Source organism: Nipponia nippon, unplaced genomic scaffold (assembly GCF_047370975.1).
Source record: "Nipponia nippon isolate SJK-2023a ecotype South Korea unplaced genomic scaffold, ASM4737097v1 scaffold_41, whole genome shotgun sequence".
Lineage (NCBI taxonomy): Eukaryota > Metazoa > Chordata > Aves > Pelecaniformes > Threskiornithidae > Nipponia > Nipponia nippon.
Window position 1 is genome coordinate 848,980 of NW_028262360.1, and position 27,409 is coordinate 876,388.

At 66.1% G+C, this 27,409-nt stretch overlaps 2 protein-coding genes across 2 annotated transcripts; one reads left to right on the forward strand and one right to left on the reverse strand.

Moving 5' to 3' along the window:
* Positions 1-3,150: 3,150 nt before the first annotated feature.
* On the forward strand, positions 3,151-9,494 carry ZBTB4 (zinc finger and BTB domain containing 4). The gene is given in 3 exon segments (XM_087777854.1): positions 3,151-3,216; positions 6,638-9,252; positions 9,254-9,494. Coding segments are annotated over 2 exon segments (2,841 nt in total). The 5' UTR covers positions 3,151-3,216; positions 6,638-6,652.
* A 6,138-nt stretch (positions 9,495-15,632) lies between these two features.
* GRK1 (G protein-coupled receptor kinase 1) lies at positions 15,633-27,260 on the reverse strand. Its single transcript, XM_087777863.1, has 10 exons — positions 27,211-27,260; positions 25,708-25,947; positions 25,330-25,668; positions 24,426-24,712; positions 21,930-22,057; positions 21,441-21,598; positions 19,271-19,354; positions 18,055-18,179; positions 17,201-17,402; positions 15,633-15,925 (listed from the first exon to the last, which is right to left on the reverse strand). The coding sequence occupies exons 2-10, from the start codon at positions 25,943-25,945 to the stop codon at positions 15,633-15,635; spliced, it is 1,854 nt and encodes a 617-aa protein (XP_087633989.1). The 5' UTR covers positions 25,946-25,947; positions 27,211-27,260.
* Between the last annotated feature and the right edge of the window lie 149 nt (positions 27,261-27,409).

The following is a 27,409-nucleotide window of genomic DNA, read 5'->3' on the forward strand; positions in this document are numbered from 1 at the left end:
GGGGAGGGGGTGTGCATGGGGAAGGGGAGGGGTGTGCATGGGGGGGGTCCCCTCCGCCTGTGCCCCCCCCCCCCCCAGTCCCTGTAGGCCTCCGGCTGTAGCTGCTGCGTCAGGTTGTTCCCCTCCCCCTTGACCCCACCCCCGCTGTCATCGGTTGTGCCCAGGGTGTCCCCTCCCCTGCCCCGTGTCACCTCCTGTCCGACTGTACCCCCCCACCCCCACTGCGTCCCCTCCCCACAACCCCTGTGGCACAACCCTTCCCCCCGCGTCAGTCGGTGCCTCCCCCACCCCCACGACTGTACACCCCCCCGCCTTGCGTCTGCCTGTGTGGGACACATACACCTTTGTGACATCACTCTGACGACTGATGACATCATACCATAGCTGACACGCCCCCCTGCACCCCTGATGACATCACACCCGTGCATCCCAGGAGAGCTTTACGCGGCTGTACCCATCACTGTGGGGCACAGTCGGCTCCCCCCCCCCAGTGACATCACGCCTGTCTCTTCTGCAGTGACGATGACATCATACTGTACGTCACGTCCCCTGTCCCAACCTCCACAATATCGCCGTGACATCACGTGTCCCATGTCACACGGTACCCAGAGACGCACCCCCCCGCTGCCATTTTGTCACCCACCGCCGTTTTGTCAACCGCTCCAATTTTGTCCCCCACCCCCATTTTGTCACCCGCTGCCATTTTGTCACCCGCCACCATCTTGTCACCCTCTGTTTTGTCACCTGCTGCCGCTTTGTCTGCCTCTTCCATGTTGTCACTTGCTGCCGTTTTGTCACCCGCTGCCATTTTGTCACCCATTGCCATCTTCTCACCTGCTACCATTTTGTCACCCACCATCATTTTGTCACCCTCTGTTTTGTCACCCAGTGGCGCTTTGTCAGTCTCTTGCATTTTGTCGCTCGATATGATTTTGTCACCCGCCGTCATTTTGTCACCCGCATGCACATGCGCTGTACCACCAGACTGTGACCCCCTCGTTGCCTCCGACTGTAGCTTCCCCCTCCATGACGATCGACTGTTCCCAGCACAACCGGAGGCAGAAGCCAGGACTGAGGTGCCCCTGCCTGTCCCTGCCTCGCTACAGCCATGCCTGCCTGTGCGCTGATCGCACGCTGTAGTCGCGTCACACCTCGCACACCCGCAATCGTGGCGTGACACGGTTGGGGCGTACCCACAGGCAGCCTCCAGAAACCACTGCTCTGCCTGTACCTGCCTTGCTTTATCACCCCTCCGACTGTAGCCGGCTTACACCTCCTTCCCATCTCTACCTGGCAGGAGTCCTGAGTCTGCCTTCTGCCTGTTGCTGCCTGACAACAGTCAGACGGCTGGGTGTCTCCCAAACACCCAGCTCCCCTGCCCGACCTCCATTCCGGGTACACCCCTGTCTGGGTGTTCATGCCTGTTCCTCAGTACCCCGGGTACCCCCACGTCTGGGTGTTGCCTGTCCCCCCGGCACCCTGGGTACCCCTGTGTCCGGGTGTACTGACACCCCTCTGTTCCCCCTCCCCCCCCACCGCAGGAGGCCCTACCGGCTGTGACCCCCCACCGAGGACCCCCGGAGCAGCAACACCTAGTCCATGAGGCCTCCGCTAACAGGTAGGGGGCACCCCGCGCCGTTGCCGTGGCAACCCTGCCTAAACAACCCCCGCGTCTTCATGGCAACCTGCCTGATCTAGAACCCCCCCACCACGTCGCCATGGCAACCCATGTGACCTAGACCCCCCCCCGACACCGTGGCAACGGGCTGGATCCTGCCCCACGGCGCTGTGGGGAGATGCTGGGGGACCCAATCCTGCCCCATGGCGCTGTGGGGTGATGCTGGGGGGGGCGGATCCTGCCCCACGGCGCTGTGGGGTGATGCTGGGGGTCCTGATTCTGCCCCACGGCGCTGTGGGGTGATGCTGGGGGGGGCGGATCCTGCCCCACGGCGCTGTGGGGTGATGCTGTGGGGCCTGATCTTGCCCCATGGCGCTGTGGGGTGATGCTGTGGGGCCCGATCCTGCCCCAGGGTGCTGTGGGGTGATGCTGGGGGTCCCAATCCTGCCCCAGGGCACCGTAGGGTGATGCTGGGGGTCCCAATCCTGCCCCATGGCGCTGTGGGGTGATGCTGGGGGTCCCAATCCTGCCCCACAGCGCCGTGGGGTGATGCTACGGGTCCTGATCCTGCCCCATGGCGCTGTGGGGTGATGCTAGGGGTCCTGATCCTGCCCCACAGCGCTGTGGGGTAACGCTGGGGGGGCCGGATCCTGCCCCACGGTGCTGGGGGGTGATGCTTTGGGGCCCGATCCTGCCCCACGGTGCTGTGGGGTGATGCTGGGGGTCCCAATCCTGCCCCACAGCACCGTGGGGTGATGCTAGGGGTCCTGATCCTGCCCCACAGCGCCGTGGGGTGATGCTACGGGTCCTGATCCTGCCCCATGGCGCTGTGGGGTGATGCTAGGGGTCCTGATCCTGCCCCACAGCGCTGTGGGGTAACGCTGGGGGGGCCGGATCCTGCCCCACGGTGCTGGGGGGTGATGCTTTGGGGCCCGATCCTGCCCCACGGTGCTGTGGGGTGATGCTGGGGGTCCCAATCCTGCCCCACAGCACCGTGGGGTGATGCTAGGGGTCCTGATCCTGCCCCATGGTGCCGTGGGGTGATGCTGGGGGGCTGGATCCTGCCCCAGGGCGCTGTGGGGTGATGCTGGGGGGCCCGATCCTGCCCCAGGGCACCGCGGGGAGACGCTGGGGGGCCTGATCCTGCCCCACGGCGCTGTGGGGTGATGCTTGGGGGCCTGATCCTGCCCCACAGCGCTGTGGGGTGATGCTGGGGGGCTGGATCCTGCCCCAGGGCGCTGTGGGGTGATGCTGGGGGGCCCGATCCTGCCCCAGGGCACCGCGGGGAGCTGCCGGGGGGCCATGGGGACCGCGGGGGCTGGATCCCACAGCGCTATGGGGCAGCGAGACCGGATCCTGCAGGGAATCGGGCCGAGGGGCCGGATCCGGCGTCGCCGTGGGGCGCGGGGGGCCGGATCCTGGCCCGGGCGGCGACGCTGGCCCCGAGCCCGGGTGGGCGATCGGCCAAGGCGGCTTCGGCTCCTCCGACGAGCCGGGGCCTGGCGGTGGCGGCGGCGGAGGGGGGTGGGGGGGAAGGATCCGGCCGCTGCGCACATCCGGGATCTCCCGGGATCCGGGGGGGCCGCACCCTGCACCAGGTAGAGCCAGGCCCCCCCCCCCCCGCCCCACTTCTTCCCCTCCCCCCCACTGGATCCCTGGGGATCCCGACGGCCCCGGGGGGGTGGGGGGGGGGGGTGGGGGTGGATCCTGGTGGAGGGTGGGAGAAACCGGGCCGAGGGGGGATCCCATGGGATTGGGGGGGGTGGGGGGGTGGATCCCAGCTGCGGTGGGGAGGGGGAGATCCCTGCCCAGGTGGGATCTGGGATCTGCCAGGATCGATGGGGCCGGAGCTGAGCTAGGCTGGCGCCGGGATCTCCTGGGATCTGGGGGGCTGGATCCCAGCTGGGATGGGGCTGGAATCTCCCGGGATCTGGGGGGCTGGATCCCAGCTGGGATGGGGCTGAGATGTGCCAGGATCCATGGCGCTGGATCCCAGCTGGGATGGGGCTGGGATCTGCCAGGATCTGGGGGGCTGGATCCCAGCTGGGATGGGGCTGGGATCTGCCAGGATCTGGGGGGCTGGATCCCAGCTGGGATGGATCTAGGGTGTCCCGGGATCTGTGGGGCTGGATATAAGTGGGGGTGGGTCTGGGATCTCCTGGGATCTGGGGGGCTGGAGCTGAGCTGCGATGGAGCTGGGATCTCCCGGGATCCGGAGGGCTGGGTAGAGATGGAGCTGGGATCTCCTGGGATCTGGGGGGCGGGATATTGGCAGAGATGGAGCTGGGATCTGCCAGAATCTGTGGGGCTGGAGCTGAACTGGGATGGAGCTGGGATCTCTGGTGATCTGTGGGGCTGGATCCCAGCGGCGATGGATATGGGATCACCTGGGATCTGTGGGGCTGGATCTCAACTGGGATGGATCTGGGATCTCCCAGGGTCTGTGGGGCTGGATCCCAGCTGCAATGGAACTGGGATCCTCTTGGATCTGGGGGGCTGGAGCTGAGCTGGGATGGAGCTGGGATCTCCTGGGATCTGGGGGGCTGGATCCCAGCTGGGGTGGATCTAGGGTGTCCCGGGATCTGTGGGGCTGGATGGAGGTGGGGCTGGAGCTGGGATCTCCTGGGATCTGGGGGGGCGGGCGGTCACGGGAGTGGGTTTGGGATCCCTGGGGACCCGGTCATTGCCTGCAAAGGAGCTGGGATCTGCCGGGATCCGTGGGGCTGGATCTCGGCCGTGGCAGCGCTGGGATCTCGGCAGGAGGGGGATCCCTTGGCCCTTCGTGGGATCCCATGAATTTGGGGGGACCCCGTGACCCCAGGGGGATCCCTTGGCCCTGGGGGGGATCCCATGGACTTGGGGGGACCCCGTGAATTGGGGGGGGGGAATCCCTTGACCCAAGGGGGATCCCTTGGGGGATCCCGTGAACTTGGGGGATCCCTTGGCCCTGGGGGGATCCCATGGACTTGGGGGGACCCCGTGAATTGGGGGGGGAATCCCTTGACCCAAGGGGGATCCCTTGGGGGGATCCCGTGAACTTGGGGGGATCCCTTGGCCCTGGGGGGATCCCCTGAGCCTCAGGGGGATCCCCCGATCTTGGGGGGGACCCCATGACCCGGGGGGGATCCCTTGACCCCACGATCCCTTGACCCAAGGGGGATCCCGTGACCCGGGGGGGGATCCTATGATCTTGGGGGATCCCTTGATCCCAGGAGCCATCCCAGACCCCCAGAGGTGCCGTGGGGCGGAGCAGGGAATGCTGGGAAGGGGGGGGGGTGTCATTAAGAGGGAGCCAGTAATGAGTTAGGGGGGGATCCTGGGGGTGTGGGGCAGGTTGGGGGGCAGGAGGGGGATCCCGGGGGTGTGGGGCAGGTTGGGGGGCAGGAGGGGGATCCCGGGGGTGTGGGGCAGGTTGGGGGGCAGGAGGGGGGGCTGGTGGGGTTGGGGGGTAGACTCCGAGCTGGCTGTGGGTCACGCTGTGGGGCAGCCCTGGGGATGGAGGTCCCATGGGTCACGCCGTGGGGCAGCCCCACTGCCATAGGTCACGCCGTGGGTCACACCATGGGGCAGCCCCAGGGATGGAGGTGCTGTGGGGCAGGCTGTGGGTCACACCGTGGGGCAGCTGTCGCGCTGTTGGTCACGCCGTGGGTCGCACTGTGGGTGACACCGTGGGTCGCGCTGTGGGGTAGCCCCAGCCTTGTGGGTCACGCTGTGGGTCACGGGTGACGCCGTGAGTCACGCCACGGGTGACACCGTGGGTCGCGCCGTGGGTCGGGCTGCGGGTGTCACCGTGGGTCGTGCTGTGGGGCGGCCCCAGGGTTGTGGGTGATGCCGGGGGTGACGCCACGGGCAGCGCCGTGGGTCGCGCCGTGGGTCGCAGCCGCGGCGGCTCCCGCAGCCATTTTAGCCGCCGGCCGAGGAGGCCTCGACGCAAAATGGCTCCTTGGTGCCGCGGGGGGGGGGGGGGGGGGGGGGGTGGAGCGGAGGCTGGGGAACGCCGTGGGGCAGGGACGCCGTGGGGCAGGGACCCTCAGCCCCACAGCACCGGGGGGATCCTGCCCCACGGCACGGGGACACCCCACCCCCCCCCCCCAGCCCCACGGCACAGGGTCGCCCTGACCCACAGCATGGGGGGCACTGGGTAGCCATGGGGCGGGGGGTGTCAGTGGATGTGTGGGGGCTGGGGGAGCCCAATCTGTGGGGCTGGGGGCGGGGGGGGCGTATGTGGGGCTGAGGGAGTGTGATATGTGGGGCTGGGGGCCCCCAATCTGTGGGGCTGATGGACCCCTAAACTATGGGGCTGGAGGACCCTGATCCGTGGGGCTGGGGAACCCCTAAAATGTGGGGCTGGGGACCCTGATCCGTGGGGCTGGGGGTGAAGGCGACGTGGGGCAGGGGACCCCCATGCAGTGGGGCTGGCTGGGTCACGGGGACCCCCAAGCACCCACAGAAGGGACCCAGGCGTCCGGGTGACCCCAGAGAGGGGACTCAGGTGTCCGAGTGTCCCCAAAGAGGGGACCCAGGCGTCCACCCAGCCCCATAGAAGGGACCCACACATCTGGGAGACCCCAAAGAGGGGACCCAGGCGTCCACCCCACCCCATAGCACCCACCCAGACGCCGGGTGCCCCATAGAAGGTACCCCAGTGTCCAAGTGTCCCCAAAGAGGGGACCCAGGCAAGCGGGTGACCCCGTAGAGTGGACCCAGGTGCCCAAGTGTCCCCAAAGAGGGGACCCGGGCGTCCGGGTGCCCCCAAAGAGGGGACCCAGGCGTCCACCCCGCCCCATAGAAAAGACCCAGGCCTGCGGGCACCCTATAGAAGGTGCCCCGGTGCCCAAGGGACCCCAAATAGGGGTGGGCGACCCCGTAGAGTGGACCCAGGCGTCTGGGCAGCCCCATAGAGAGGACCCAGGTGTCCGAGTGTCCCCAAAGAGGGGACCCGGGCGTCCGGGTGACCCCAAAGAGGGGACCCAGGCATCCGGGCCCCCCCATCCCCACTGATCCCCCATATCCCCGCAGGTGGGCGCCGCGGGGATGGCTCCGGTCGTGGAGGTGTCGGACGCCGGGCATTGCCGTTCGTTATTGGTGGAGTTAAACGAGCAACGGTTGAGGGGCCAATTCTGTGACGTCACCATCATCGCCGAGGACACCAAATTCCGAGCCCATAAAAACGTCTTGGCCGCATCCAGCCCTTTCTTCAAACAAGCTTTGGCCGAAGAACCCACCTGCCCAACCCCCGCCCAAGTTTTGGAGCTTCCCGGTGTCCAAGCCGGCGTCTTCTCCGACGTCCTCAACTTCATCTACAACTCCCGCTTGGCCGTCCCGTCGCAGGCAGCTGCCCGCGAGTTGGGCGCCGTTGGCCGACGGTTGGGTATCTCTTGCCTCCAAGGGTTGGAAGTGGGGACCCCCAAGGAGATGAACGGATCTTGGACCCCCCCGGTGACGGGGGATCCCCGCTCACCCGCCGCCCCGGTTGATTTAACCTGCCCGCCGCGATCAAGCGATACGCCGACGGTTGCCGAACCGGTGACGGCGTCGCCGTCGTCGGCGTCGGCGTCAGCGTTGCGTTGCGGGTTGTGCGGTCGAGGGTTCAGCACGGCGGCGGCGTTGGGGTTACACGCCAAGCTTCACCGCGGGCGCCGGGGTTTGGCGTGCCGGCATTGCGGCAAGAGCTTCATCCACGTCAAGAGGTTGCAAACCCACGAGGTCCTCTGCAAGGACGGCAATCGCGACGGTGACGCCGTCACCACCAACGCCGCCACGCCGACGCCGAAACAAGGCAAGAAGGCGTTGCTGTTGCGTCACCGGGCGTTGGAGTTGATCCCCGAGCAGGAACCGGTGGTGAAGGTGGTGGACGGGCACGTGGTTTACCTGTGCGGGGTTTGCCAGCGCTCCTACATGACGCTCTCCAGCCTCAAGCGTCACGCCAACGTCCACTCCTGGCGACGCAAGTACCCTTGCCGTTATTGCGACAAGGTCTTCGCTTTGGCCGAATATCGCACCAAACACGAGGTCTGGCACACCGGCGAACGCCGTTACCAGTGTATCTTCTGTTGGGAGACCTTCGTCACCTACTACAACCTCAAGACCCACCAGAAAGCCTTTCACGGCATCAACCCGGGGCTCATCTCCTCCGAGAAGACGCCCAACGGCGGCTACAAGCCCAAACTCAACGCCCTCAAGCTCTACCGGCTCTTGCCCATGCGGGCGCACAAGCGACCCTACAAGACCTACAGTCAAGGTTTGGTGGCCGACGGGCTCCTCTTGCCGACGGCCAATCCGGTAGAGCCGTCGGCGACTGTCGGCACTTTCCCGTCGCCGAGACCCGAACCGGCATCGGTCATCGCCTACGGGCGACCGTCAGCATCGGTTATTGTTCATAGCGGGGCGGCGGCCGCTTCCGTTATCGCCTATAATGGGAGGGCGGGGGAGGCGGCGGCGGTGCCGGCGGTGCCGGCGGCGGCGCCGGCGGCCCGACCGATGAAGAAGCAGGTGCTGCGGGATTACATCGAGGCGCAGCGAGCGGCTGGGGAGGCGCCGGTGGGTGACAGCGGGACGGCACCGACAACCCAACCGTCACCCGCCGCCACCGGCACCGGTACCACCGCCACCGCCGGCCGTACAATGACCTACGTGGCCAAACCGGCTTACGTGGGGACGGCGGGGGAGAACCGGGCAGCGCCGCTTTGCCAAATCACCGTCCGTATCGGCGAGGAGGCCATCGTCAAGCGGCGCATCTCCGAGACCGATCTCCGGTTGGAGACCACCGGCACCGGCACTGCCGCCTCCCCGCCCGCTCACCGTCGCGCCGCCGCCGCCGCCGCCTGTTCCCGCCGGAGCGGTGATGATGACAGCGACGCCGAGGACCGTCTTTGGCGCCCGTATTACACCTACAAACCCAAACGGAAGACAACTGGCGGCGGTACAACCGGCGGCGGTACAACCGGCGGCACAACCGGTGCCGTCAAGGCGAAGAAATCCCGTTGGCGCCGCAAGTTGCGCTCGTTACGGTGGTCAGCGGGTGACGGTGACGAAGGTGACGGTGACGCACAATCGGGGGACGGGCACCGGCGGCGGGATTGGCAACACCCTTGCCGGGTGTGCGGGAAAACTTTCACGGCTTTGAGGAAATTACGGAAACACCAACGGGGACACGAGGGGACGTCCGGCGGGGGAGGGGGGGTGTGTACAACCGGCCCCCCCACCCCCCGCGTGGGACGGCGGCCATCTTTGCGCTTCGCCTGTAGCCGCTGCGCCAAGGTGTGCAAGACGGCGGCGGCGCTCAGCCGGCACGCCAAACGGCATCAGGCGGAGTCGTCGCCGCCGCCGTCACCCGCGTCGCCGCCGCCGCCGACTGTCATTGCCTACACCCCGCCGGTGGCGGCGGGGGTGAAGGAGGAAGGGGGAGGGGAAAAAGGGGGTGTCCCCCCTCCCCCGCCGCCGGGTGACGACGTCACCGTCCCCCCGCCGGTTCCCGCTGACGGGGGTGACGCGGTGCCGGGTGATGAGGGGGTGTCACCGTCACCGGGTCCCAGCGGGGGTTACCCGGTTCAGGAACAACCTTTGGCTCTACTGAGGCGGGGGGGGGACCCCGAGATTGGGGGAGGGGGAGGAGGGGGGCAAAGGGGGGGGACCCCCCCCGCCCCCTCCCCCGCCCCCCCCCTTCCCCCTCCCCTACGGCCCCCGGCTGGTGGCCGCGTACCCCTACCCCTTCCCCCTCCCCCTGGCCCTCAACGTGGTGCTCCCCGAAACCGAAGGGTTCTTGGGGGGGGGAGGGGGGGGCGTCGCCCCACACCCCCCCCCCTCTGTACCCCCCACTTTTGGGTTCCCCGGAGGGGGAGGGGAGCGACCGCGGAAAGCGGGGGGGGGGACTTGAGGGGTGGGGGGTGGGGGGGTCCTGCCCCATAGAGGGGGGTGGGGGGGTCCCATAGGTGGGGGGCCCCATAAATGAGGGGTCCCATAGGTGGGGGTCCCATAGGTGGGGGGGGTCCCATAAGCGCGGGGACCCCATAGCATGTTGGGGGGGGGCCCTATAGGAGGCTTGGGGCCCTATAGGAGGGGGGGTGCACAGCATGTGGGGGGGCCCCTATAGAAGGTGGGGGGCCCTATAGAAAGTGAGGGGCCCCATAGGAGATGGGGGGCCCTATAGGATTTGGGGGGGGGCCCATAGCATGGGGGGGCCCTATAGAAAGTGGGGGGCCCTATAGAAAGTGAGGGGCCCCATAGGAGATGGGGGGGCCCTATAGGTTTTGGGGGGGCCCATAGCATGGGGGGGCTCTATAGGGGATGGGGGGGCCCTATAGGAGATTGGGGGGCCCTACCCCCTAGGGGGAGATGGGGGGGCCCCCATAGCGTGGGGGGCATAAGAGGGTAGGGGGGCCCCCAGGTGAGTTGGGGGTCCCAGCCCCATAGGGGAACTGGGGGGGCCCATAGGAAATTGGGGGGGGACCCCCTGCCCCATAGAGGAAATTGGGGGGGTCTTCTGCCCCATAGGAGATGGGGGGGGCCCTATAGGGGACACCCCCCCCCCCCAAGGCCAGGGGGGGGGGCAGGGGACAGGGACCAGAATAGGATTGGGGGGGGGGGCAGAGGGAAAACTGGGGGGGCTCCCAGTCACCCCGAACTGGGGGGGGACACAGGATGGGGTCTGGGCCCCCCCAGTATAGGGGACCCCCCCAGTATAGAGAACACCCCCCCAGTATAGGGGACCCCCAGTATATTGGGGCCCCCCAACATAGGGAAACCCCCCCCAGTATAGGGGACCCACCCAGTATAGGGGACCCCCAGTAGAGTGGGACCCCCCCCATTATAGGGACCCCCCAGTGTATTGGGGCCCCCCAGTATAGGGGACCCCCAATATACTGGGACCCCCAGTATAGGGACCCTCCCCAGTATAGGGGACCCCCCAGTACAGGGGACCCCCCAGTTTGGGGACCCCCAGTATAGTGCCCCCCCCCAGTATCGTGGGCCCCCCCCAGTATCCTGGCCCCCCCCCAGTATAGTGGGACCCCCAAAATAATAGGGCCCCCCCAGTATAGGGGCCCCCCCAATAACTGGGGGTCCCCCATCCCCCTCCCCGCAGGATTTTGCACCCCCCTCCCCCACTAGAAGGGGCCCCCTCCCCCCAAGAAATCAGGGCCCCTCCCCCCAAGAAACTGGGGTCCCCCCACTCTCCCGGGGCCCCCCAAAACCCGACCCCCCCCCCCAACCCCCCCCCCCTTGGCACCTTATGGCATCGCAGTGACATTCCAGCGTCTCCCCTCCCCCCGCCGGCGTGCGAGGGGCGCGCGAGGCCCCGCGTCTTCCTATGGGGGGGGGGGGGGTGTGTCCTCGTGCGAGGCGTGAGCGTGCGAGGAGCATCCTCGTGCAAGGCCTAGGGCATCCCCGTGCAAGGCCCGGGCGTGCGAGGAGCGTCCTCGTGCAAGGCCCGGGGCGGCGTCGTGCAAAGCGTGGGTGTGCAAGGCGTAGGCGTGCAAGGCGCGTCCTCGTGCGAGGCCCAGGGCGTCCTTGCGCAAAGCGTAGGCGTGCGAGGAGCGTCCTCGTGCAAGGCCCAGGCGTGCAAGGAGCGTCCTCGTTCAAGGCCTGGGGCGTCCTCGTGCAAGGCGTGAGTGGGCGTGCAAGGCCCGGGGCGTCCGCGTGCAAGGCCCAGGCGTGCAAGGAGCGTCCTCGTGCCACGCACGCGTGTGCAAGGCGGAGCCTCGTGCGTCGCACGGCCCCGTCGCCCCTCCCGCACGCGCCCCCTCCCCACCCCCCCACCCCCCCGTGCAAGCCCCGCCCTCACGCCTCGCACGAGCGTGCACGGCCTGGCACCACCCTCCTCGTGCCACGCCCGTGCCGCGCCCCGTCCCCGTGCAAGGCCCCGCCCCCGCCCCGTGCAAGGCCCCTTCTTTATGCAATGCACCCCCCTCCCCCCACCGTGCAAGGCCCAGCCTCGTGCAACGCACGCCCCTCCCCCCGCCCTCGTGCAAGGCCGCCCCCCACGCTACGCCCGGCCGTGCGAGGCCGTCGCTCCACCCCCCCCCCCGCCGCGTGTGCAAGGGACGGCCTCGTGCGAGGCCCCTCCTTGCACGGGGGCTGGGCTTGTGCAAGAGCCTTCCTTGTGCAAGGCCCGCCCTCGTGCAAGGCCCATCCTTGCACAAGGCTCATCTTTGCACAAGGCCCATCCTCGTGCAAGAGCCACCCTCGTGCGAGGCCCGTCCTTGCCCAAGGGTCACCCTCGTGCGAGCCCGTTCCTCGTGCAAGACCTGTCCTTGCACAAGGCGAATCCTCGTGCAAGGCCCAGCCTCGTGCAAAGCCCGTCCTCGTGCGAGGCCAATCCTTGCACAAGGCCAATCCTCGTGCAAGGCCCAACCTTGTGCAAGCCCGGGCCTTGTGCAACGCCAACCCTCGTGCAAGGCCCGTCCTCGTGCGAGGCCCACCCTCGTGCAAGCCTGGGCCTTGTGCAAGGCCCATCCTCGTGCAAGGCCCGTCCTCGTGCGAGGCCCATCCTTGTGCGAGGCCCGTCCTTGCCCGTGGCCAATCCTCGTGCGAGCCCCATCCTCGTGCGAGCCCTCGTGCGAGGCCCCACCCTCGTGCGAGGGCCGGCCCCTCCCCCCCCGCCCCCCCCCCCCCCGGCCGCGGCCCCCTCCTCCCGTTTGCACTTTTTCGTGGCCGCGTTTGCTACTGACTCCCCTCCTCCCGCCCCTCCCCCACTCGTGCCCCACCCCCCACCCCCACCCCCCGCCCCCGACCGCACTTTAGGGGGGCCCCGCCCGGAAAAAACAAACAAAACAACAACAAAAAAAGGCAAAAACCAAGCAAAAAAGGGGAAGAGTGGAAAAAAAAAACGGGGGGGGGAGGGGAGGGGAGGGGGGACCCTGGGGACGGCGGGGGGGGGGGACGGACATGGGGGGAGGGGCTCCATGGGGACGTCGCCGTGGGATGTCACCAAGGAGGTGGCCTCCATAAGGGACATCTCCATGGGGTGGCCTCAAGGAGGTGGCCTCAAGGAGGTGGCCTCCATGGGGACGTCCCCGTGGGGTGGCCTCCATGAGGTGGCCTCGAGGAGGTGGCCTCCATGGGGACGTCCCTGTGGGATGTCACCAATGAGGTGGCCTCCATAAGGGACATCTCCATGGGGTGGCCTCAAGGAGGTGGCCTCAAGGAGGTGGCCTCCATGGGGACGTCCCCGTGGGGTGGCCTCCATGAGGTGGCCTCGAGGAGGTGGCCTCCATGGGGACGTCCCCATGGGATGTCACCAATGAGGTGGCCTCCATAAGGGACATCTCCGTGGGGTGGCCTCCATGAGGTGGCCTCGAGGAGGTGGCCTCCATGGGGACATCCCCATGAGGTGGCCTCAATGAGGTGGCCTCCATAAGGGACATCTCCATGGGGTGTCCCCAATGGGGTGGCCTCGAAGAGGTGGCCTCCATGGGGACGTCCCTGTGGGGTGGCCTCCATGAGGTGGCCTCAAGGAGGTGGCCTCCATGAGGGACGTCCCCATGGGATGTCACCAATGGAGTGGCCTCCATGGGTTGTCCCCAATGGGGTGGCCTCCTTGGGGTTGTCCTCAATGGGGTGGCCTCCATGGGGGAGATCCCCATGGGATGTCCCCAAGGAGGTGGCCTCAACGGGGTGGCCGCCATGGCGGTTGTCTCCAAGGAGGTGGCCTCAATGAGGCTTGTCCCCATTGGGATGTCCCCAATGGAGGATGTCCCCAAAGAGGTGGCCTCAATGGGGGATGTCCCCAGAGGGGGTGTCACCCATGGGGTGTCCCCAATGGAGCGCCTCAGTGGGGAGGGGGTCCCTTAAGGGTGTCCCCAAGGGGGTGTCCCCAAAGGGGTGGCCCCGGTGGGGAGGGGTCCCCGGGGGCGTGGCGGGGGGTCCCCGCGGTGGCCCCGCGGCGGCGGTCGGTGGCGGCGGTGACAAATGTCCACTATTTATCTGCATCAGTGAGTGTTAGAGACGCCAATAAACACCGTAGAGCTGAGCTGGCCTGCGCGGGGACGGGGACACGGGGGGACATCGGGGACACGGGGGACATCGGGGACACGGGGTGTCATGGGGACACGGGGACGACATGGGGACACGGGACATTGGGGACACGGGGGACGTGGGGACATGGGGAAGATGGGGACACGGGGGTCATTCGGGACACGGGGGGGACATTGGGGACATGGGGGACACGGGGGACATGGGGACACAGGGGGGACATTGGGGACATGGGGGTCATTGGGGACACGGGGGACACAGGGGACATGGGGAGACGGGGGACATGGGGGACACGGGGGACATGGGGACACGGGGGACATCAGGGACATGGGGGACATGGGGGACACAGGGGACATGGGGACACAGGGGGGACATTGGGGACATGGGGACACAGGGGTCATTGGGGACACGGGGGACACAGGGGACATGGGGAGACGGGGGACATGGGGGACACGGGGGACATGGGGACACGGGGGACATCAGGGACAGGGGGGACATGGGGAGGATATGGGGACATGAGGGGACATTGGGGACATGGGGACGGGGGACACTGGAGACACGGGTGACATTGGGGACACGAGGGGACATTGGGGACATATGGGGACAGAGGGACATTGGGGACACAGGACATTGGGGACATCAGGGGACGGGGACACGTGGGGACGTGGGGACATGGATATGGGGACTTGGGGGGACATTGAGGACATGGGGACATGGGGACACAGGGATGACATGGGGACACAGGACATTGGGGACATGCGGGGGACACGGGGGACGGGGGGGACACGGGGGACATGGGGGACGTGGGGACATTGGGGACATGGGGGGGACATGGAGGACGTGGGGACACGGGGGGACATTGGGGACATGGGGGTCATTGGGGACATGGGGGATGTGGGGACATCGGGGACATGGGGGACACGGGACATGGGGACATGAGGGGCCATTGGGGACACAGGGGACACTGGAGACATGGGGGGACATGGAGCCACGGGGGACATTGGGGATGTGAGGACAGAGGGACATTGGGGACATTGGGGACACGGGGGGACATGGGGGGGACATGGGGACATCAGGGACACGGGGGACATTGGGGACATGGGGGGACATTGGGGACATGGGGACAGGGGGACACGGGGGACATGGGGACATGGATATGGGGACTTGGGGGGACACTGGGGACGTGGGGGATGTGGGGGACGTGGGGACATTGGGGACATGGGGGACACGGGGGACACGGGGACATCGGGGACATGGGGGCACATTGGGGACACGGGGGGGTGTTGGGGACATTGGGGGGACATCGGTGACACAGGGGGTGCGGGGACGTGGGGGGCGGGACACTGGGGGGCATTGGGGACACTGGGGGATGGTGGCACCGGGGGGAGGGGACACTGGGGACATGGGGGTGACACCGGGGGGGTGGGGGGTGGGGTGGCCCCAAAAGCGACGTCCCCACACTCAGCAGCGACAACCACAATTTATTGTCACACGGGGGGGGGGGGGACACCCCAAAAGGGCCCTCGCGGGGGGGGGGGGGCTCCATTTAGGGGGCTCCTGCCCCCCCCCCAGGGTGGCACCGAGCCGGGGGGGGGAGGGACCCCGGGGGGGGGTCCCCAATTTTGAGCCCCCCCCACCCCAAGGGGGGGGGCCCCCACTTTTGGGCCCCCCCATTCCCTACACACTGGGGGGGGACCCCAATTTTGAGCCCCCCACACCCCAAGGGAGGGGACCCCCCAATTTTGACCCCCCCCCATTCCCTATACTCCGGGGGGGGGTCCCCATTTCTGAGCCCCCCCCCACCCCAAGGAGGGGGGACCCCCACTTTTGAGCCCCCCCCATTCCCTACACACTGGGGGGGGACCCCAATTTTGAGCCCCCCCCCACCCAAGGGGGGACCCCCACTTTTAGCCCCCCCCATACCCCAGGGTGGCGAACCCCCCATTTTTTAGCCCTCCCCATACCCCAAGTTGGCCGACCCCACCCCAGGGTGCCCCTCCCCCCTCTTTTTACCCCCCCCCCCAAAGAATTTTGGGGTGCCCCATCACAACAAGCAGCAAGTCGTGGACCGCCCCCCCCCCGCGGGGGCGCTACTGGGATCCAAATCGGGGGGTAACGTCCCGGGGGGTCCCCAAATATTCAATTCCTGGAAGACCCCCGTCTCGATCAGCTCCTCCTGCCAGGGGATGGGGACGGTCCCCGAGGCGAAGGCGTCCCCCAAAATGGCGTCCCCCTCGTCCAGCTCCACCCCCCGCACCGAGGAGAAGGCCCCCACGTCACCCAGGTCCTTGGCGTACACCCGGCGGGGGTCCGGGACGAAAGGGGGGGGCACCAGACCTGGGGGGGGAGGGGGGGGAGGGGAGAATGAAGTTGGGGATCCCCCCTCCTCGGTGTCACCCGATAGCATCCACCGAAAGGCCGGGGACCCGGTTCTGGAGCACCCAACACCCAGTGGAGACCCCACTGTTGGACACCCAACACCCAATGGGACCCACAGCCATGAGCACCCAACACCCAGTGGAGACCCCGTTGTTGGACACCCAACACCCAGTGGAGCACCCTACACCCAGTGGAGACCCCGTTGTTGGACACCCAACACCCAATGGGACCCACAGCCATGAGCACCCAACACCCAGTGGAGACCCCGTTGTTGGACACCCAACACCCAGTGGAGACCCCGTTGTTGGACACCCAACACCCAATGGAGCACCCAACACCCAGTGGAGACCCCGTTGTTGGACACCCAACACCCAATGGGACCCACAGCCATGAGCACCCAACACCCAGTGGAGACCCCGTTGTTGGACACCCAACACCCAATGGAGCACCCAACACCCAGTGGAGACCCCGTTGTTGGACACCCAACACCCAATGGGACCCACAGCCATGAGCACCCAACACCCAGTGGAGACCCCGTTGTTGGACACCCAACACCCAGTGGAGACCCCGTTGTTGGACACCCAACACCCAATGGAGCACCCAACACCCAGTGGAGACCCCGTTGTTGGACACCCAACACCCAATGGGACCCACAGCCATGAGCACCCAACACCCAGTGGAGACCCCGTTGTTGGACACCCAACACCCAGTGGAGCACCCTACACCCAGTGGAGACCCCGTTGTTGGACACCCAACACCCAATGGGACCCACAGCCATGAGCACCCAACACCCAGTGGAGACCCCGTTGTTGGACACCCAACACCCAGTGGAGACCCCGTTGTTGGACACCCAACACCCAATGGAGCACCCAACACCCAGTGGAGACCCCGTTGTTGGACACCCAACACCCAATGGGACCCACAGCCATGAGCACCCAACACCCAGTGGAGACCCCGTTGTTGGACACCCAACACCCAATGGAGCACCCAACACCCAGTGGAGACCCCGTTGTTGGACACCCAACACCCAATGGGACCCACAGCCATGAGCACCCAACACCCAGTGGAGACCCCGTTGTTGGACACCCAACACCCAGTGGAACCCATTTCCATGAGCACCCATTGGAGACGCCATTTCTCGACACCCAACACCCATCGGGGACCCACTTCCCACCCAACACCCACCAGCACCCCGTTCCCAGAAGCCCCCCACCGTCTCCCCGCGGGGGTTACCTGCCTCCAGGCGCCCCCAGTTGACGGCGGCGAAGAGGGGGTGCGCCTTGAGTTGGGCGCAGTCGTTGCCCCGGAAGCCGAGGCGGGTGCCGGGCTCCTTGGCTAGCAAACCCTCGCAGGCGGCTCGTGCCACCGGGCTGAACCGGTCCGAGTAGCTGACGGGGTCGTTTAGGATGCGTCGTGTCACCTCCTTGTTCTCCACCTGGGGACGGGGACAGGGGTTTCTGGGGGTTCCTGAAGGTCCTGGGGGTGCTTGAGGGGTCCTGGCGGCTACTGGTAGCCCTGGGCCTGGGACTTGGGGAGTTCCTGGGGGTTCCTGAAGGTCCTGGGGGTCCTTGAGGGGTCCTGGGGGCTACTGGTAGCCCTGGGCCTGGGACTTGGGGAGTTGCTGGGGGTTCCTGAAGGTCCTGGGGGTCCTTGAGGGGTCCTGGCGGCTACTGGTAGCCCTGGGCCTGGGACTTGGGGAGTTCCTGGGGGTTCCTGAAGGTCCTGGGGGTCCTTGAGGGGTCCTGGGGGCTACTGGTAGCCCTGGGCCTGGGACTTGGGGAGTTGCTGGGGGTTCCTGAAGGTCCTGGGGGTCCTTGAGGGGTCCTGGGGGCTACTGGTAGCCCTGGGCCTGGGACTTGGGGAGTTCCTGGGGGTTCCTGGGGGTCCTTGAGGGGTCCTGGGGGCTACTGGTAGCCCTAGGATGTCACTTGGGAAGTTTCTGGGGGTTCCTGGTGGTCCTTGATGGGTTCTGGTGGTCCTTGAGAAGTTCTGGGGGCTACTGGTAGCCCTGGGCTGTGACTTGGGGAGTTCCTGAGGGTTCTTGGGAGTTACTGGGAGTTACTGGGGTTACTGGGGTTACTGGGCACCTTCTCCCCCCGGCTTCGGAAGGGTCCCTTGGCCGCCAGCATCTCGTAGAGGGTCACCCCCAGCGTGAAGTAGTCGACGGCCCAGTCGTACTCCTCGTCCCGCAGCACCTCCGGCGCCATGAACCCTGCGGGAGCCGGGGCCCCGGGTGACCCAGGGGGGACCCGGGTGACAAAGGGGGACCCAGGTGGCCAGGGGGGGACCCAGGTGGCCAAGAGGGGACCCAGGTGACAAAGAGGGGACCCAGGTGGCCAAGAGAGGACCCAGGTGGCCAGGGGGGACCCAGGTGACAAAGAGGGGATCCAGGTGGCCAGGGGGGGACCCAGGTGGCCAAGAGGGGACCCAGGTGACAAAGAGGGGACCCAGGTGGCCAAGAGAGGACCCAGGTGGCCAGGGGGGGCCCAGGTGACAAAGAGGGGATCCAGGTGGCCAAGAGGGGACCCAGGTGGCCGGGGGGGACCCAGGTGGCCAAGAGGGGACCCAGGTGACAAAGAGGGGATCCAGGTGGCCAGGGGGGACCCAGGTGACCAAGAGGGGACCCGGGTGGCCAGGGGGGACCCAGGTGGCCAGGGGGGACCCAGGTGGCCAATAGGGGACCCAGGTGGCCGGGGGGGACCCAGGTGGCCAAGAGGGGACCCAGGTGACAAAGAGGGGATCCAGGTGGCCAGGGGGGACCCAGGTGACCAAGAGGGGACCCAGGTGGCCAGGGGGGACCCAGGTGACCAAGAGGGGACCCGGGTGACAAAGAGGGGGACCCAGGTGGCCAGGGGGGACCCAGGTGGCCAAGAGGGGACCCGGGTGGCCAGGGGGGGCCCAGGTGACAAAGAGGGGACCCAGGTGGCCAGGGGGGACCCAGGTGGCCAAGGGGGGACCCAGGTGGCTGGGGGGAACCCAGGTGGCCAAGAGGGGACCCAGGTGACAAAGAGGGTATCCAGGTGGCCGGGGGGGACCCGGGTGGCCAAGAGGGGACCCAGGTGGCCAGGGGGGACCCGGGTGGCCAAGAGGGGACCCAGGTGGCCAGGAGAGGAACCACCCGATGTCCCCTGTGTCCCCCCCAACCCCGTACCTGGCGTCCCCCCCCACGTCTCCGTGCCACCTCCTGTGTCCCTCCCTGTCCCCAAGGTCCATGTCCCCCCGTGTCCCCTCGTGTCCTCTTGTGTCCCCCCCGTGTCCCCCCTGTCCCCCCGTGTCCCCCAGTGTCCCCCCCGTGTCCCCTACCCGGGGTCCCGGCGTAGCCGCGGGTTTTGGTCTGTCCCTCCTTGAGCTCCACGGCCAAACCCATGTCAGACAGACGGACGTGGCCTGCCCGTACCAGTAACCACCAGTAACCACCAGTAACACCCCAATGAACCCCCTGAAACCCTCCCAGTGCCCTGCTCACACCAGTATCACCAGTAACCACCAGTAACACCCCCCCCAGGAACACTCCCAGTGCCCTGTCTCCACCAGTATCACCAGTAACCACCAGTAACACCCCTCCAGGAACCCTCCCAATGCCCTGTCTCCACCAGCATCACCAGTAACCACCAGTAACACCCCCCCAGGAACACTCCCAGTGCCCTGTCTCCACCAGTACCACCAGTAACCACCAGTAACACCCCTCCAGGAACCCTCCCAATGCCCTGTCTCCACCAGCATCACCAGTAACCACCAGTAACACCCCCCCAGGAACACTCCCAGTGCCCTGTCTCCACCAGTACCACCAGTAACCACCAGTAACACTCCTCAGGAACCCTCCCAATGCCCCGTCTCCACCAGTATCACCAGTAACCACCAGTAACACCCCCCCCCAGGAACCCGCCCAGTGCCCTGTCTCCACCAGTACCACCAGTAACACCCCAAGGAACCCCCCAGGAACCCTCCCAGTGCCCTGCTCACACCAGTACCACCAGTAACCCCCCCAGTGCCTCCCAGTAACCCCCTCCCAGGCTCCCAGTAACACCCATGTACCTCCACATCCCTCCATGGCCATCTCCGTCCCCGTAATGTCCCCAATGTCCCACCCAACGCCTCCCCCTTCCCCGTGTCCCCCCCGTGTCCTCCACGTCCCCAAGTCCCACCCCCCCACGTCCCCATGTCCCCAATGTCCCCATGTCCCCAATGTCCCCGATGTCCCCACGTCCCCCAATGTCCCCAAATCCCCCACATCTCCCCAATGCCCCTTCTCCCCCCAATGTCCCCAATGTCCCCAATGTCCCCATGTCCCCAATGTCCCCATGCCCCCCAATGTCCCCATGTCCCCGATGTCCCTGATGTCCCCAATGTCCCCGTGTCCCCCAATGTCCCCATGACCCCCAATGTCCCCCACTCCCCCAATGTCCCCACATCCCCCAACGTCCCCGCATCCCCCAACGTCCCCATGTCCCCAACATCCCTGATGTCCCCAGTGTCCCCATGTCCCCCAATGTCCCTGATGTCCCCAATGTCCCCATGTTCCCCCAATGCCCCCGCATCCCCCAATGTCCCCGTGTCCCCCAATGTCCCCATGTCGCCAACATCCCTGATGTCCCCAATGTCCCCATGTCCCCAATGTCCCCGTGTCCCCAATGTCCCCGTGTCCCCCAACGTCCCTGATGTCCCCAATGTCCCCATGTCCCCCAATGTCCCCAATGTCCCCGTGTCCCCCAATGTCCCCATGTCCCCCCATGTCGCCCCACACCCCGATGTCCCCACATCCCCCAATGTCCCCGCATCCCCCAACATCCCCATGTCCCCAACATCCCTGATGTCCCCAATGTCCCCCACTCCCCCCATGTCCCCGTGTCCCCAAACATCCCTGATGTCCCCAGTGTCCCCATGTCCCCCAATGTCCCCGTGTCCCCCAATGTCCCCAATGTCCCCATGTCCCCAATGTCCCCATGACCCCCAATGTCCCCCACTCCCCCAATGTCCCCGCATCCCCCAATGTCCCCGTGTCCCCCAATGTCCCCATGTCCCCAACATCCCTGATGTCCCCAATGTCCCCATGTCCCCAATGTCCCCGTGTCCCCCAACGTCCCTGATGTCCCCAATGTCCCCGTGTCCCCCAATGTCCCCAATGTCCCCATGTCCCCCAATGTCCCCATGTCCCCCCATGTCCCCCCACACCCCGATGTCCCCACATCCCCCAATGTCCCCGCGTCCCCCAACATCCCTGATGTCCCCAATGTCCCCCACTCCCCCAATGTCCCCATGTCCCCCACATCCCTGATGTCCCCAACGTCACCATGTCCCCCATGTCCCCGTGTCCCCCAATGTCCCCAATGTCCCCATGTCCCCAATGTCCCCATGACCCCCAATGTCCCCCACTCCCCCAATGTCCCCACATCCCCCAATGTCCCCGCGTCCCCCAATGTCCCCCCATGTCCCACTGTCCCCAACGCCCCTCCCCACCCCATCCCAACGTCACCGGCGTCATCGAGGAGGACGTTCTCGGGCTTGAGGTCGCGGTAGACGATGCGGTGCTGGTGCAGGTGCTCCAGCCCCAGCAGGATCTGGGCGGTGTAAAACACGGCCCGCGGCTCGAGGAACCCGGGGTTGTCCTCGTCCACGTTGTATATGTGGTACCTGACACGCCAAGCACACGCTAAGCACACGCCAGCGCGTGGGGACACGCCAGCAGCTGGGGTGGGGGGGAACGCGCTGGGGACACGGCTTGGGGAACCTGGCGTGACCTCATCCACATCGCATGTGTGGCACCTCCACATGCTAAGGACACGCTAAGGACACGCCAGCACCTGGGGACACGCTGGGGACGTGATATGGAGAACCCAGGCTTGGCCTCGTCCCCATTGCATGCATATGGCACCTGCACATGCTAAGGACATGCTAAGGACATGCCAGACCTGCTGCTGGGAGGCGTCTCCAGCAGCGTGGCACACGCCAAGCACACGCTTACCGCAGGTCGCCGCCGTTCATGATGGTCATGACGAGGCAGAGGTCGGTCTTGGTCTGGAAGGCGCAGGCCAGCGAGACGATGAAGCGGCTGTGCACGCGTGCCAGGATCCGCTTCTCCACCAGCGCCGCCTGCACACGCCAAGCACACGCCAAGGACACGCAGCTGGTGATGGGCCAGCCCACGCCAAGGACGCGCCGGGGACATGCAGGTGGCACACGCCAAGGGAAATACGGGTGGCACGTGCCGAGGGCATGTAGTTGACATGTGCCAAGGAAAACATGGATGATACATGCCAAGGACATGCAGGTGGCACACGCCAAGGACATGCAGGGTGGAACACACCAGGGAAAACACGGGTGGCACATGTCAAGGACATGAAGGTGGGACACACCAAGGAAAACATGGGAGGAACACGCTAAGGACACGTTGGGTGGAACACACCAAGGAAAACATGGATGATACATGCCAAGGCCATGCAGGGGGCACACGCCAAGGACATGTGGGGTGGAGGACACCAAGGAAAACATGGGAGGAACATGCTAAGGCCATGCAGGGGGCACACAGCAAGGAAAGCATGGGAGGAACATGCCAAGAACATGCAGGGGGCACACACCAAGGACATGTGGGGTGGAACACATCAAGGAAAACATGGGAGGAACACGCCAAGGACATGTGGGGTGGGACACATCAAGGAAAACATGGGAGGAACACGCCAAGGCCATGTGGGGTGGAACACATCAAGGAAAACATGGGAGGAACACGTTAAGGACATGTGGGGTGGAACACATCAAGGAAAACATAGGAGGAACACGCCAAGGCCATGTGGGGTGGAACACATCAAGGAAAACATGGGAGGAACACGCCAAGGCCATGTTGGGTGGAACACATCAAGGAAAACATGGGAGGAACACGCCAAGGCCATGTGGGGTGGAACACATCAAGGAAAACATGGGAGGAACACGTTAAGGCCATGTGGGGTGGAACACATCAAGGAAAACATGGGAGGAACACGTTAAGGCCATGTGGGGTGGAACACATCAAGGAAAACATGGGAGGAACACGCCAAGGCCATGTGGGGTGGAACACATCAAGGAAAACATGGGAGGAACACGTTAAGGACATGTGGGGTGGAACACATCAAGGAAAACATGGGAGGAACACGTTAAGGCCATGTGGGGTGGAACACATCAAGGAAAACATAGGAGGAACACGCCAAGGCCATGTGGGGTGGAACACATCAAGGAAAACATGGGAGGAACACGTTAAGGCCATGTGGGGTGGAACACATCAAGGAAAACATAGGAGGAACACGCCAAGGCCATGTGGGGTGGAACACATCAAGGAAAACATGGGAGGAACACGCCAAGGCCATGTGGGGTGGAACACATCAAGGAAAACATGGGAGGAACACGCCAAGGCCATGTGGGGTGGAGGACATCAAGGAAAACATGGGAGGAACACGCCAAGGCCATGTGGGGTGGAACACATCAAGGAAAACATGGGAGGAACACGCCAAGGCCATGTGGGGTGGAACACATCAAGGAAAACATGGGAGGAACACGTTAAGGCCATGTGGGGTGGAACACATCAAGGAAAACATGGGAGGAACACGTTAAGGCCATGTGGGGTGGAACACATCAAGGAAAACATGGGAGGAACACGTTAAGGACATGTGGGGTGGAACACATCAAGGAAAACATGGGAGGAACACGCCAAGGCCATGTGGGGTGGAACACATCAAGGAAAACATGGGAGGAACACGTTAAGGCCATGTGGGGTGGAACACATCAAGGAAAACATGGGAGGAACACGTTAAGGACATGTGGGGTGGAACACATCAAGGAAAACATGGGAGGAACACGTTAAGGCCATGTGGGGTGGAACACATCAAGGAAAACATAGGAGGAACACGCCAAGGCCATGTGGGGTGGAACACATCAAGGAAAACATGGGAGGAACACGCCAAGGCCATGTGGGGTGGAACACATCAAGGAAAACATGGGAGGAACACGCCAAGGCCATGTGGGGTGGAACACATCAAGGAAAACATGGGAGGAACACGCCAAGGCCATGTGGGGTGGAACACATCAAGGAAAACATAGGAGGAACACGCCAAGGCCATGTGGGGTGGAACACATCAAGGAAAACATGGGAGGAACACGCCAAGGCCATGTTGGGTGGAACACATCAAGGAAAACATGGGAGGAACACGCCAAGGCCATGTGGGGTGGAACACATCAAGGAAAACATGGGAGGAACACGCCAAGGCCATGTGGGGTGGAACACATCAAGGAAAACATGGGAGGAACACGCCAAGGCCATGTGGGGTGGAACACATCAAGGAAAACATGGGAGGAACACGCCAAGGCCACGCAGGGGGCAGCCGCCAAGCGGAGGGCCAGCTGGGGGGCCAGCGGGCTGGCCGAGGGGACAGACGGCCGCCGTCCCCACCCCCGCGTCCCCGCGGCGGGGGTGGTGGGGGTGGGGGTTCCCCACCTCGTAGCCCTGGCGCTTCTTCAGGCGCTTCTTGTTGAGGCGCTTGTTGGCGTACATCTTGCCGGTGGCGCGGCGCTGGCAGGCGCAGACCTCGCCGAAGCCGCCCTTGCCCAGCACCCTGAAGTCGGCGAAGGCGTCGGCGCCCACCGCCTGCCCCTCCAACCATTTGAACTGTACGAAGCGCCCGAATTCCGGCGACGCTCGGTACGGGCTCCAGGCAACCGCTTCCAGGTGGGCCATCAACTCCCGTCGCGCTTGCCCGAAGTCCTCCGCGGAGGCGGTGGCGCCTGGGGGCGGGGGGGGGGGGAGAAGGGGGCGCGGTCGCTGTTGTAGCGCCCATCGGGTGGCAGCATGGCCGCCCCTGGGGGTGTCATGGTAGGAGGAACTATCATGGCCACCATTGGTGGTGTCGTGGCCACCGAGAGGGGAGTCATGGCCACCAAAAGGGGTGTTAAGACTACCATTGGGGGTACGGTGGCCGCTGTTGGGGGTGTCATGGCTGCCAACGGCGGTGTCATGGCAGTCATCACTGTCATGGCCACCAAGAGGGGAGTCACGGCCACCGACAGGGGTACCACGACCACTGTTGGGGGTGTCATGGCTGCCAACGGCGGTGTCATGGCAGTCATCACTGTCATGGCCACCAAGAGGGGAGTCATGGCCACCATTGGAGCTATTGTGGCCTTCATTGGCAGCATTGCGGCCACCATTGGGACTGTCATGGCCACCATCACTATCACGGCTGCCATTGGAAGTGTCATGGCTGCCATTGGAGGTATCATGGCCACCACTGGAGGTATCATGATAGCCATCGGAGGTATCATGGCCGCCATTGGAGGAATCATGGCCGCCATTGCGGCCTGCACCGGAAGTGTCATGGCCGCCACTGTGGGCGGAGCCTCACCTGTGGGCGGCGCCACAGCGGCAGCGCTGAGGAAACCGCAGTGCTCAGCCCCGCCCGGGGTGAAGAACCGCGCCCGCAGGGCGGCGGCCGCCGCGCCTCGCTCCGCCTCCTCGCACCTCTCATAGGCCTCCAGCTCCGCCCACAGCGCCCCCGCTGCAGCCAATCCTGGCGCTCCCTCCAGGAACCGCTGAAAGAGCAGCTTCCCAATTGGCTGCTCCACGCACTGCCACCGGAAAGAAATCTCCTCCTCAAGATGGCCGCCCCCATGGGGGCCGCCATGTTGGCCCCCTCCGACGCCATTTTGTGCCCCGCCGACGCCATTTTGTCCCCCTCCGCCGCCTTTTTTTCCCCCTCCGCCGCCATTTTGTCCCCCTCCGCCGCCTTTTTGTCCCCCTCCGCCGCCATCTTGTCCCCCTCGGACGCCATTTTGAGCCCCGTGGCCACCGTTTGCCGGGTCCCCGCCGGCCAAACGGGCCCGCAGGGCCTCGCACTGGGAGATGTGGGGCAAGCGGAGGCGGGCGCGTTGTCGCCGATCCCTTCCCGAAGCTCCCGGGCCGCCGCGGGCCGATACGTAGGCCGAGTTGGCCACCACCGTCTCCAGGCCGCCGATGTCCATGGCTGTGGGGAGGGGGGAGCGCTCGTGCGACGCACGGGGGGGGGGGGAATCCCTCGTGCAACAAATGGGGGGACGGAGGGGTGGGGGTGAGCCCTCGTGCGACGCGCGGGGGGATGGGGGGTGGGGGTGAGCCCTTGTGCAAAGCACGGGGGGATGGGGGCGTGGGGGTGCACCCTCGTGCGACGCACGTGGGGATGGGGGAGGGGATGAGCCCTTGTGCGACGCACGTGGGGATGGGGGGGTGGGGTGCACCCTCGTGCGACGCACGAGGACGGTGACGGGGTGGGGCCCCGCCTCCCCCGGGGATTAACCCCGCCCCCGGCAAGGTCACGGCTCTTAAAGGGCCGGCACGCTATAATTAGCGGGTAAGCGGCTCAGCGGGGCTCGTGCCTAAGCCGCTTTCACGGCCCCTCGCACGAGAGCCCCCCCCCCCCATCCCACAATGCACCGGGGTCGCAGGGCATGATGGGAAGGGTGTTACCCACCCCCCCACACCCCCCAACCTCAGGCTATGAATGGCGCCGCAAAGGATTCTGGGAAAGACACCCCCCCCCCCCCAAAGTGTGGTGGCTCCCAGAGTGCTTTGCAGCAGAGGATGATGGGAAGGGGGGGGTGGGGGGGGGAGGGGGGTGAGAGGAGGGTCCCCCCACCCGTAAGGGACCCAGGCATCCGGGACCCCCCACCCATAGGGGACCCCCACCCCGGGCCCCCCCACCCATGGGGGACCCCCACCCATAGGGGACCCCCACCCCGACCCCCTCCACCCATAGGGGACCCAGGTGTCCAGGACCCCCCACCCATAGGAGACCCCCACCCATAGGGGACCCAGGCATCTGGGACCCCCCACTCCTACGGGACCCCCACCCTGCCCCCCACCCATAGGGGACCCAGGTGTCCAGGACCCCCCACCCATAGGGGTCCCCCACCCATAGGCGACCCCCACCCCATCCCCCCCAGGGGACCCAGATGACTGCCCCCCCCAAGACCCCCCCCACCCATAGGGGTCCCCCACCCATAGGGGACCCCCACCCCATCCCCCCCAGGGGACCCAGATGACTGGCCCCCCCCCCCCAAGCTCCCCCCCATAGGGGTCCCCCACCCATAGGGGACCCAGGCATCCGGGACCCCCACCCATAGGGGACCCCCACCCATAGGGGACCCAGGCATCCGGGACCCCCACCCATAGGGGACCCCCACCCATAGGGGACCCCCACCCCTAGGCCCCCCCCCCAAAAGGGACCCCCCACCCCCAGCCCCCCCCTCACCTCCGCAGCTCCCGTTGCCCGCGGTGCTTCCCGGTGGCCCGGGACCGGGATTAGCCCCGCCCGGGGATTAACCAAATCCCCCCGGGGGGGGGGGCGGGACCTCCCCCCCCCCCCCCCCCCCCCCCAAAGGGGCCCCTCACCCCGGGGGGGGGGGGGGACCCAGGGGGCGGGGGACCCCCCCCCATTCACCCCAGGGGTC